At 45.4% G+C, this 12,473-nt stretch overlaps 1 protein-coding gene across 2 annotated transcripts; it reads left to right on the top strand.

The window, feature by feature from the left end:
* Positions 1 to 1,005: 1,005 nt before the first annotated feature.
* On the top strand, positions 1,006 to 12,113 carry LOC115392214 (mucin-2-like). 2 transcript variants are annotated; one of them, XM_030096760.1, is made up of 23 exons: positions 1,006 to 1,109; positions 1,220 to 1,475; positions 1,603 to 1,717; positions 2,036 to 2,126; positions 2,209 to 2,339; positions 2,436 to 2,652; positions 2,778 to 2,903; positions 3,011 to 3,125; positions 3,601 to 3,751; positions 3,844 to 3,957; positions 4,039 to 4,108; positions 4,218 to 4,355; positions 4,578 to 4,742; positions 4,837 to 4,931; positions 5,005 to 5,131; positions 5,222 to 5,477; positions 5,600 to 5,652; positions 5,738 to 5,841; positions 7,338 to 7,489; positions 7,613 to 7,751; positions 11,036 to 11,146; positions 11,242 to 11,421; positions 11,806 to 12,113. In XM_030096760.1, the coding sequence occupies exons 1-23, from the start codon at positions 1,034 to 1,036 to the stop codon at positions 12,067 to 12,069; spliced, it is 3,246 nt and encodes a 1,081-aa protein (XP_029952620.1). In that variant the 5' UTR covers positions 1,006 to 1,033; the 3' UTR covers positions 12,070 to 12,113. The 2 variants fall into 2 exon arrangements, with proteins under 2 accessions (XP_029952620.1, XP_029952621.1); XM_030096761.1 differs by lacking the exon at positions 11,806 to 12,113 and having other exon boundaries at positions 11,036 to 11,325.
* The last annotated feature ends 360 nt before the right edge of the window (positions 12,114 to 12,473 follow it).

Here is a 12,473-nt window from a genome sequence, read left to right as displayed (position 1 = left end):
ACATTATCACAGTAGGATATTTGCATTCTCGTTGTTGAAGTTGGCACTGCAAACCGAGGATGACTACCATCAAGGATGTATTTCACCTGCTTCTTGGCAATAGGCAGTTATATGAAATAAAACTTATTACAACAAACTGAAATTGAACTTTAGTTAGTCTAGTAACCTTTTTAATGGATTTTTAGCTGTAAATAACCACTACTGTGGATCCTGTGAGACGGTACATAGTGCAGGGATATTCTTAAAAGTTATTTTGTTACAAGTAAAAATAAACAGTGACAAGAAGTAAATAAAAGTTGTTCATTTCTTCTTTGACTATTGGATTAAAAACAAACAACTGAGAGGTTGCAGAGTGGAGCAATGTTTAGCGTCCTCTGATATTGTGGGATCAATCCTGGGCCAAACATTTCAGTGTGGAGTTTGCATGTTCTCCCATTGCATGCATGGTTTGTCTCCAGGTCCTCTGGTTTTCTTTCCACAAAAAAGTCCAAATGGATGCAAGCTTAATTGGTGATTGGTAATTGGCCTAAATGGTCTGTAGATGTGAATGTGAGTGTTTGTGGTTGTGTCTCTGCTTGTCAACCTGTTCAGGGTCACGTTGAATATCTGTGGTGTTTAAATGAGCACAGTGACACAGGAAGCCAGTGCAGAGTGGTCCTACACGTATTCACTGAACTGACATTCCCAAGACTTTTCATTTCTCTTGGAAGTTTCACTGCTCTTGTTAAAGGTGATGAGTTTCCTCACTGTGCAGAATGAATGACACAATGCCAACCAAACAGCAACATTTGCCACCAGATTCCCCAGAAGGCTGCTGTTTGTTCAGGAGGCATGCAAGATGTGAAAGATAATGGACAAATATTAGAATGGCATCAGATGGACATTCATGGCATGCTGTCAACATCCTGGAGAAAACAGTCAGTATTCATGAGTGTGGGAGGGAAAAGTAAAAAAAAAAAAAAGATCGATCCTAATATAAAGAACTGACCATGGCCCCAAGATCAGCTGCTGTGGCGACTGAACAGTGACAACAATGGAGTGGAGAGTTGTGTGGTTGTGTTTCTTCGCTTTGGCTGTTACTGAAGTCACTGAAATCCAGACCAGACTGGGTAAGACGCAAAGTATTATACATTCTCTGCTGCTGGCTGACACCCATACAGGAATTATTACCAGCTTATTCACGTCAATTAATTGAAAAACTTCTCCTTTTACTCTCCAGTTCGTAACCATGTCAGCAGCATCTGCAGCACATGGGGCAGATACCACTTCAAGACGTTTGACGGCGATATATACCACTTTCCCGGCATGTGCGAGTACGACCTGGTCTCCAACTGCCATGAGACCTACCAGGAGTTCTCAGTGCACATGAAGAGGGACGACAGCGGCGGATACCCAACGGTCAGCTACGTGGAGGTCACCGTCAACAACCTCGTCTTTCACATCAGCAAGAGTGTGGTCACTGTGAATGATGAGAAGTGAGTTTATGGAACAAAAAACAACAAATTCAAAATTTCATTTGTCTATATTGTCTTGGCCTGACCGGTGTTTCAGTTTTCAGTGACATTCGAGCATTTCTCTCTCTCTCTCTCTCTTTTAATTCAGTGTTACACTGCCACTCATACGTTTAGGTGTACAAGTGGAACAAAATGCTGCTTACATCAAACTGGAGTCCAAAGTCGGCGTCACCGTCATGTGGAACGGCGACGACGCCGTCATGGTGAGAAACCAATCTGACATGGAGTCTTAGATTATCTCAGAAGTGCATCAGTATGGGGGGGGGTCACCTTCAATCATGATTTACAGGTCCGCCTTTTGTGACGCCTTGTGTTTATTAACACTGGCCTGAGGCTGGAATCCCTTCGAGCACAAAAACTTACAGTCAAAACGGTCACTTTTCTAAATTCAAAACAGTGAAAATGTGATTGGTTCTGTACATTGATTCATAGGGTTATTGTATAGTATCGTGTCAGTGTTTGAAAGTGTCAACAAAATAGTTTTAAAGCTTTCTCAACCTTTTCTTGGTTGTGTTTTTTAGGTGGAAATTGATGAGGACTATGCTAACCGTACTTGTGGACTTTGTGGAGATTTCAACGGCGTTCCGATGTACAATGAATTCTTCTCTCATGGTAAACAGGATCATTTCTTCTGTTTTCCTACATTTAATGTGCTACTTTGTCATGTGACACTGTAAATGTTCCCTACACACAGATCTCAAAATCAGCCCAATTGAGTTCGGCAACAAACACAAAGTCCATCTTCCCAATGATGACTGCGAGGACCCTTATGAAGAGGAGGACTCGTCAGAGCACGTGGCTTTGCCAGATTCATGCAAGGAATTTGTAAGTTTGTTACCGTAAAATGTTTAGTAATTCAATTAATATTGTGATATGTATTAACATTTGACAGCGTAACATTGCCTCTTCTATCTATTTCAGCAAACCTTATGTGACCAGATGCTGCGTTCAGAGTCCTGGAGCCCCTGCACCGCCCTGATAAAGCCTGAACCGTACATCCAGGCCTGCGCGCAGGACATGTGCGGCTGCAGCAACATAACAAACGATTTCTGTGTCTGCAGCACGCTGTCTGAGTTCTCTCGCCAGTGTTCCCACGCAGGAGGGCGTCCGCCCAGCTGGAGGACACCTCAGTTCTGTGGTAACACTTTGAATTTTTCAATATGTTTAAGAAATGATGCATAGTCACTGAAAAAAATCTAAGGATTCCTTTCTATCTTGGTGCATGAGTATGAATTCCCATTTTTGGTTTTTTTACATCCACAGCTAAACAGTGTCCCTACAACATGGTTTATGAGGAGAGTGGTTCCCCCTGCATGGACACCTGCACACATCAAGACACAAGTTCACTGTGTGAGGATCACAGAATGGACGGCTGCTTCTGCCCTAATGGTTCGTGCTCTTATCCTGTTTCTGTGTTTTGATCAAAATAAAATTTCCTAGAGTTTCCTGTTTGACATTATATTGTATGTATGCTTAAAAAAGCCTGTGTGTTGCAGGGACTGTATTTGACGATGTCTCCTCGAGGGGGTGCATACCTCAGTCTGAGTGTCAGTGCAAACGTGACAAAATTTACAACTCCAGCGAGATTTACAAGCAGAACCAGGAGGAATGGTACGTATTCAGTTTTGTGCTTTTATGCAGCCTACAAACTGGGATAGTTCCCTGCCGGAAAGGTCTCAGTTTACAGCATACACATGATAATGCCAACACAACACTGCAATTTTATTGGAGAAAGCAAATGGAAGTCAGGATGTACCGTTTATTTTCACACTACAGTTATGCACAATTTCTGTGCAGCAATTGTTACAACCATGTGGTTTCATAGTTACTGACGGCAAGTCGTTTTATTGAAGGAGTGAGGGGAAGCGTTGTGAGCAAGAGCAAAAACAAGATGAAAATAACTTATTTGCATACAAAGTGGCAATAGTTGTTTTCATCATAAAGCGGCTGTGTTGAACGATGTCAAAGGGAAGTGGAATCTTTTTGTTCACAGTTAATCAAGATTTTACTGTTTGTGCAAAGTGTTTCAGAACTGACATGTGTAACCTTCACTCTGAACACGTCTTAAATCATGTGTTTCTTCCAGTACTTGTCTCGAGGGCAGATGGAACTGTACTCATCTTCCAACGCCTGCTTTGTGCTCGGTTGAAGAGGGCTCACATGTAACCACATTTGATGGGAAAATTTACACTTTTCATGGAGAGTGTTACTACACACTGGCCAAAGTAGAGAGCAAGGTGGGAAAATGTGATTTCTTTGATCAATTAAATGACATAAAATCCACAACATAATTTTTTGACAACATTTTATTCAATTACCTCTTTTCCAGGATGAGTCAAGTCCAAAATTTACCATTCTGGCCCAGCTGATGCCGTGTGCACACCAAGAGTTTGACACATGTCTGAAGACAGTTAAACTCCTGCTCAACAATGATATAAACAATGTGAGATGCTTGTTATGGTCAAATGTTTAAAATGGCACAGATTTTTTCTGATTTGTTAATAATAAGTCAGTTTCTGTCCAGGTGTTAATGTTCACGGCTGATGGCGCAATAAAGCAGAATACGCAGACCCTCACTCTGCCGTACCGCACAGGTCAGTCCGTCAGTAAAATAAACTCTGAAGGAAACGTGATCATGATGAAAACATTAACTCCTGCTTCAGTATCTGACGCTCCTCATTTCCATTTTCCGCCCCCTCAAAGGAGACATCAGCATTTTCCACGCCTCATCCTTCCACACCTTGCTCCAGACCACTTTTGGGTTACAAATTCACATTCAGCACGTTCCCATCATGCAAGTCTACATCAAGCTGGAGCCAAGCTACAGACAAAAGACACAAGGTGAGCGCCATCTTCTTCTTCTTTTTCTTCTTCTTTTTTTTAATTGAAACATTTAACGATGTTTGAAATACTCACCCCACTTTAGCTATAAGCCAATTACAGTTGTGCTCTAAACAAAAGCATGTTCAACAAGAAAATATTTAAGTTCAAAAAAAGCAAAACCCCCAATAAATCTACACATTTGAGATGTTCAGCACCTTTCGGGCTTACTGTTTTCTCCAGGTTTATGTGGGAACTACAACATGAAGCTGTCTGATGATTTGAGGACCCCTCAGGGGATTGGAGAAGGAACTGCCGCAACTTTCACAAACTCCTGGAAGGTGAACCATGTGTGCCCCGACATAGAGGACAGACTTGAAGATCCCTGCTCCTTCAGTGTGGAAAATGGTGGCCGACTTGTTCATCTTTCTGTTTGCTCAAACATTCCTATCCTTTATTCTGTATGAATAAATTAAAGTATTTACATGTTCTTTTTTCTCAGAGCGGTACGCCAAACACTGGTGTGCTTTGCTGCTGAGCCCAAACAGTACATTTGCTCAGTGCCGTTCAGCAGTGGATCCGGAGATTTACCACAAGGTACAATGAAACGTCCCTGTCTGCCTCTGAGTTGGGACTGTCACTCTCTAAAACGCTGTGCTGTCCTCTGCAGCGCTGTACTTACGCCAGCTGTAACTGTGAAAAGAGTGAGGCCTGCCTGTGTGCTGTTTTCTCCTCTTATGCACAAGCCTGTGCGTCAAAGGGAGTGATGCTGCCCGAGTGGAGCGAGACTGTGTGTGGTAAGACTGTCCTTCATTTTATTCAGCAGCAATTGGTCATCATCACCCTCTGTTTCATTTGTCTCTACACGGACAATGTCTCCCAAACAGATAAATACATGAAGAGCTGCCCAGCCTCTCAGGTCTTCTCCTACAACCATCAGAGATGCCAGCTGAGCTGCAGGTCTCTGGGCTCAAACCAGCAGAGCTGCATCTCGGACTTCCCTCCGGTGGACGGCTGCTCCTGTGCTGAGGGCTTCTACTCAGATGACAGTGGCGTCTGTGTACCCGCGGCAAAATGTCCCTGTTACCATAACGACGTCTGCGTCAAACCCGGGAAGTCTGTCAACATCAACGACGAGCACTGGTAATCCAGGAATTCTGATCTACTTTCTAAAACTAAGGATTTAATGCAACATGAAGCATTGTGGTTTACTATAGTTTCAGAACCCTGTTGGTTACATAACGTATTTCTTGTATTTTTTCTAGTGTCTGCACCAATGGGGCACTTCATTGCCATTCTCAGACAAAGCAGATGCATAGTCAGTCCATTTCTTACATAATTACCCAAATTCAAATATTTGACTTGCATGCATTGTGTGATATGGCAGTTTCTTTTCTTTTCAGTGTGCCACTCTCCAATGGTATACTTCAACTGCTCTACTGCAGCAGCAGGAGAGTGTGGTCTGAATTGTGCTCCAAGGTGTTCAAATGTGCACAGCGATGACTGTGTGAGTTATTTTATACTTCATTTTTTAAATGGAAATCGTCCCCCAAATTTCTTTTGAATACATTACAGGCTGCATGGTGAAACAGTGCAAAATGCTATTAAATAATTGTGAGAAGGTTGTGGCTTAAAATCTGGGCCAGGACTTTCTTTGTGGAGTTTATATGTTCTTCAGTTGCTCCGGTTTCCTCCTAAATTCCAAATACATGCATGTGAGGACACTAAATTGCCCGTATGTATGAATGTGAATGTTTGTGGTTGGCCCTGTGTTTTTCTTGTAATGGGCATTCAAGATGTCCAGAATGATCTGCCCTGCCTGCCCTGCGGCAGCTTTGATGTCCTATTTTATTGTTTTTAAAATGTATGAGCTCGAGTGAATTTTTATTGTGAAGCATAATGTTGAGTGAGAGCTGATTATTTGAGCCTGGCTCTGTAGGGATCACTTTACACCTGGTGGGTTTAAAAGAATACTCTGAAGATTTTGGACCCACGCCCTATCCCTATCATTTACAAAGTGAGATGAGGTCATAAATACCTTTTTTGTGTCCGTTCGTCCAGCCGCTGGCTCCCAGCTGTTAGCATCGTAGTTAGCTTAGCTCAACTGTGGGAGGTGAAGAGGAGACAGAGCCGGACTGACAAAAGTGGACAAGATACTCCTTCCAGTGGTCCAGGGGATGGCGTATTAGCACGTGAAGTAAAGCCGAATGGTTATGAAACATTTTAAAAGATGTGTTATCTTTTCAATCCGTTAATATAACGTTTTGATACACACAGATCTGCACAAGCATAGTGCTCCGCAGAAGGATATACCGGCACACAGAGGCTGAGTCTATGCTTCTACTGCTGTGCTCCGGTATATCCTTCCACGGAGCACTGCATCTTTTATAACCTTTCGGAATTACTTCACGTGCTAATACGCCGTCCACTGGACCACTGGAAGGAGTATTTTGTCCACTTTTGTCAGTCCAACTCTGTCTCCTCTTCACCTCCCGCAGTTGAGCTAAGCTAACTACGATGCTAACAGCTGGGAGCCGGCGGCTGGATGAACGGACACAAAAAAGGTATTTATGAGCTTATCTCACAGTGTAAATGATCGGGATAGGGCTTGGGTCCAAAATCTTCGGAGTATTCCTTTAAGGCCATCTTTCATAAGTGACAGGAATTTGATGATGTGCTTTCCTACCAATACCTTCTGCCAGTATTGTCAGCAGTGTGGCCACTGATGTCTCTGAATTGCTGTCGATGTTATCATAACAGTCCATAACACCAGATTTTTATCTTATTTATAATAAATACATCTCCCTACGTATTTATTTATAATGTAATTTACATCTACTGTACTTTACCTGAATACAGATTTTTGTTTTTATTTTGCTGAGAGGTTAGTGACACCAGTTGTTGTGGTGGCAATTTGTCATTAAATGGGCTTCAAGAAAAACATTTCTGAGTGATATGTTGCGCACTATATTTAGTTCTTTCTATTCTTGTCTGTCCTCCCAGGACTCCACGGAGTGCAAATCTGGTTGCGTTTGTCCTGACGGACTCCATGAAGATGGTAAAGGTTCCTGTGTGATGAAACATGAATGTCCGTGTGAGCATGGTGGTCACCTTTTTGCTCATAAAACTCAAATTGCTGACAAGTGCAACACATGGTACGGTCTCTCATTAAAAACATTTTAAATAAAGTAACAAGGCATCAAATTCATAATTTATTTTATATCATAATTTATTAATTGAAATTTCTGTATTCTACATGGAACTTTTCTGACATCTAGTACATGTGAAAGTGGGAAATGGAACTGTACCGAGAAGAAATGCCAATCAACTTGTGTTATTTATGGAAGCGGCCACTACTCTACTTTTGATGAGCAAACTTACAGGTTTCAAGGAAGTTGCGCCTACTTTGCTGTTCAGGTAAGAAAACAAAAGAAATCTGCTTGTCAGAATTACCCAAAATTACACATATGCTGACTTTGTCATGTTCAAGTTGTTTTCAAAATGACAAAATGTATGAATAAGAGTTGAAATGTGTCCAATCAGCCATGATGTTATGATGGAGGTGGAGTAAAGAATAGAACAAATCTGCAGGCAATCCCAAAGGTGCTCCCACTCACAACATCCTGGAATTAAACAATCTGCTCGCTTGGATCATATTAGCTTGGAGACAATGTCTGTTCAAAGTCAGCTGAATTTGGTTCCCTCTGGTAACCTGTGATCAGCTTAATGTAAGGGGAAGATGAGGGCCTCTCCACTTTGAGGGGCGGTTGTTAGTGGGGGGGCCTGATGGCTGCGGGTGGTTGGCGCTGTCTTGGGGTCGGGCTCTGGGCTGCTTCGCTGGGGGCTGTCTTCGTGTTTGGTTTGGATTGGGGATGGGGGGGGCCACCGGTTGTTGGGGCTGTCTGGCGGCGGTTGGGCGGGGGCTCCGGGGGGCCTGGGTCGGTCGGTGCCGGTTCATGTCCGGTTGGCCGGGATGTCCTGGGGCGGGTGTGGTTGGGGCCCCTGGGCCCTGGTGCCTGGGGGCTGTCCCCTTCCATGAGGGTGAGGGGGTCGGCCTGGCTGGGGGGGCCGGTTGGCTCGGGCGTGCTGCCGCGGCCTGGGTCGGTGCGCGCCCTGGTGTCTGGTTGCTGCCCCAGAATCCAGGGTATCGGGGTGAGTGGTTGTGGTGGTGGGGGACAGGGGGACGGGGTGGATGGGTCGGGGGGTGGCAGACGGGGGGTGGGGTGGATGGGGGGGCAGAAAGGGGGTGGTGGTGGTGGGCTGTGGGGGTTAAGGGATTGGGGAAGGTGGGTGTGTGTGTACGTGCATGTGTATATGTGGGTGTGAATGTGTGAATATGTATGTATGTTTTTGTATGTGTGGGTATGTATGTATGTGTATGTGATTGTGTGGGTGTGTATCTGGATATGTATGTATATGTGTGAGACTGTGTATGTGTAAGTGTGTATGTGTGGGTATGTATCTGTGAGCATGTATGTATGTGTGTGTGGGTGTGTATCTGTAAGTATGTATGTATGTCTGTATGTGTGGGCGATTGGAGGTATGCATGTGAGGAGAGAGTGTGGTGCCCTGTGGGGGGGTGGCCCCGGTGGGCCTGGGGGCGGTGGGCCCTGGGTCTTGGTCCTTTTGCTGCCCCCTGTCTGTCCTCACCTCCACTCCTCCTGATGCATGATGGGTGTGTGCTTCTTGGGTCAGTGGCTCTCTGGCTATGGTCGCTGTCCGCCCTGGTCCTGGGGGGGGGAGGGCTGGGGGGGGGGGGGGGGGGGGGGGGGGGGGGCGCTCCTGTCCCTGTCCTTCATCCGGGGGCTCCTGGGTGACGGGGGTGCTGCGGCATCCCCAGACCCCTATCTCCCCCCACTCTCATGCACACACACGTAGGGCTTTGGGAGGCGGGCTTATCAAGATGGGTGTGGTGGAGGGGGCCATCTAAGTGGCCCCAATCACTGCACCCTTCGGTGGCTCGCCTCTCAGTCTTAATTGCACTTAGTCATCTAACTCGACCAAATTCATACAAACACACACGTCGGGGGGTCTTGGCGTGCCATGACGGGGGTGGGGCTGTTCAGTTCGATGGGACTGCTCGTTTGGCCTCACTCGCGGCACGGTGTGGTTACTGCCCCTCAATTCTAATCGCAAACAACATATACTCCATCAACACTCACGAGCCGGGGGGTGGGGGTGGGGGGCAACGGGGTCTTCTGCACCCCCGTTTCCGGATTCCTTCTGGTGGGGGGCGGGAGGGGAGCTGTTGTTTTCCCCACAGGCCTGGGGTTTGGACCGGCTGTGGTTTGGGGGGCTGCTGGCTCTGGGGGGTGCATACCTGTCTGCAGCGGTGGGGCTTGGGGGTGGGGGCGGCGGTTGTGGGTGGTGGGGGGGCCTGGATGTGGGGTTCGGTGTTCCCTTGCCTTCCTGGGGGGTCTCCCACAGGACATGACGGTTGGATGACGTGGGAAGGTGTGAGTGTTGTGTTGGGGCGGGGGGGTGTACTGGCCTGGGGTGGGTAGCCGCCCGTGTGGGCCGGTTCTCCCGGGTGGGTCATGGCCCTCCGCCTGTGTGGGGGGTTGGCTCTTGTGCTCTTGGGCCTTGGGCTCTCGGCTCTGCCCGCCCTGGGCGTCCGGCGCCCCTGGTGGACCGGCTCCTGCCGGTCGTGGCTCGGACCCCGGGGCCACGGGGTCCCCGGCCCGGGCTTTCCTCTGCCCCATTTCTGAACTGGAGCGTGGGCGTCTGCCTGGGGGAGCAGCTTGGATCCAGGCTCTGTGATGACCGCCGGCTGTCTGGGCTCTGAGGGCCTCTCTGGCCTGCTTCTGGCCTTCTCAGGGGTCAGAGGTCATATATGCATGATCACTATCACCATCACATTTGCATGATCACGCTGATCTTTAATCACTCTTCACATACTCGGTTACCTTGTCTTCTTGTGGTGGTTAGACTAATGGTGATCTGTAGTGGACCTCTCTTGATGCACGCCCCTAGTTTACTACTAGTTACTACTAGCTATATTCTCAAAAAAAAAGAAAGAAGGAAAGAAAAAAGGTTTGTGGTGTCCTTGCATTTCCTTCCTTCCCTACACCTCCTTTTATTTTTGTGGCCTGGTCTGTTCACTACTATGGTTCGTCAGGGGGGAAAAAAAAAAAAAAATTGTATGTATATAAGTATATGTATGGTTCTGTCAGTTTCTGTGTTCTCTGTTTTGGTGTTGTCTAGATTGTTCTTGGTTGCGTGTGGTGCGTCGACAACACTGTTTTGCATTGTGAATTTGTGCATAAGTCCCCCCCCCCCATCGCCGTTCTCCCTCTCTTTATCTTTCTCTCTTTCTGTCTCTTGCTCTCTGAGCGTTTCCGTCCCGGTCCTGTCCGGATGCCAGTTTTAAATAAAGGCAGCAGCAGGAGGAGATTCAGTCTCGTCCTGCTGCTAACATTAAAATCTGTTCGGATAGTAAAAGGCTACAATCATACAATATTGCATGCCCCAGCTGCCGAACAGGACTCAAGGGGGAAAAAAAAACAAAACAAAAAAAAACAATCTGCTCGAGATTTATTAGTTCTTGATACCACAGCGCACATATAGAGGAAAAGCAGAGTTCACACATTAATACTCATAGCTGTTTTGGTCAGATAATGAAGACTTAGAGAAAGTTAGCCATATGAATATAATTGGTATGGCCCAATTGGTTTGTTTTTGAAAAATATCTCTTTTTCCAGAACAAATGCGGCAAAGACAAACCTGAGCAATACTTTGCCATTATCACAGAAAATGTCCCATGTGGATCTACGGGCACCACGTGCTTCAAAACAGTCCGGATCCAGCTTGGGGTGAGACATTGACAATCAAAAAATATCTCAAGTCTTTCTGAATTCACACTAGGAAATTAAATACCAAGCAAGCTAATTCACATGTTATTTCACAGAGAAATGAAATTAAACTCTCAAAGGGCAAGTATGAGGTACAGGACCTGGGACAAGGCCCCGAGCTTCACTACAGGGTAAAAAGCGCTGGGTTGTATTTGATCATTGAATCTGACATCGGCTTGGCTGTTTTATGGGATCGTAGAACAACCGTACGCATCCTCTTGGAACCACACCACAGTGTAAGTCATGATCACACTCACTCACAGAGAAGAAGATACATTGTTTTGGAAACATTGTACATGGAAAAACTTAACTGAAATGTTAATCTGGTGTGGACTTAAAATATGCGTAAAGACAAGCTGAGACTATCGTCTGCCTTTGAGAAAACTATAAGCTGTCACTCAGTATATTCTGACAACTTTTTTTTTATTGTTTCTGACATAATTACCCTCATCTGCCCTGTCTTTATGATCAGTGAAACAAATTAGTTGCTACAGCTACTTAATAAAAGCATATCTGAGGTTTGAAGAAAGGTTTATTCCAGATTTATTATCAACACAATGCTGATCATTTCATGTTAAAAAAAAAAAAAAAAAAAAAATGGACTCCCTTTGTTTATACAGGAACTGGTGTGTGGGCTATGTGGGAATTTCGACGGTGATGGACAGAATGACTTTGCCATCCAAGGTAACATGATGGCAAAAAACTCGTTGGAATTTGCTAACAGCTGGAAATTGCGGAGTACATGTCCAGATGTGGAGGCAAATGTCAACCCCTGTGAAGTAAAACCCAATCGACATCTCTGGGCTAAAGTGACATGCAGCATTATAACCTCAGAGACGTTCAAAGAGTGCCGCAAAAAGGTAACTGTGAGAATGATGTTTTGACGTAAAACCCCTACATAGACCTTTAAACATATGTTATCCTTTCTGACCATCTGTCCAGGTAGATCCTCTTCCTTTTTATGAAAATTGTGTGGAAGACTCATGTGCCTGCGACACTGGAGGAGACTGCGAGTGTCTCTGCACCGCGATAGCAGCTTATGCTCAAGCTTGTAATGAGGTCGGAGTCTGTGTTGCATGGAGAACTCCTGATATCTGTCGTGAGTATACAGTTTTACTTTCAGGATATATTCCTTACTGACATTAAAGCAAAGAAAATGGATAGAACACAAGCAAGATTGTGTTTGTGTTAATAATAAGTGACCCCTACACAAATGCCCATAAGTGCAGTGGAACACACTGAAAATAACCTGTTTACCAATGAGCAGTGTTGTCACAGATTACTTGAA

This window comes from Salarias fasciatus, chromosome 7 (genome assembly GCF_902148845.1).
Source record: "Salarias fasciatus chromosome 7, fSalaFa1.1, whole genome shotgun sequence".
NCBI classification, from domain to species: Eukaryota; Metazoa; Chordata; class Actinopteri; order Blenniiformes; family Blenniidae; genus Salarias; species Salarias fasciatus.
The sequence above is the reverse complement of the archived record's forward strand: the minus strand, read 5'-3'. Positions and strand labels throughout refer to the sequence as shown.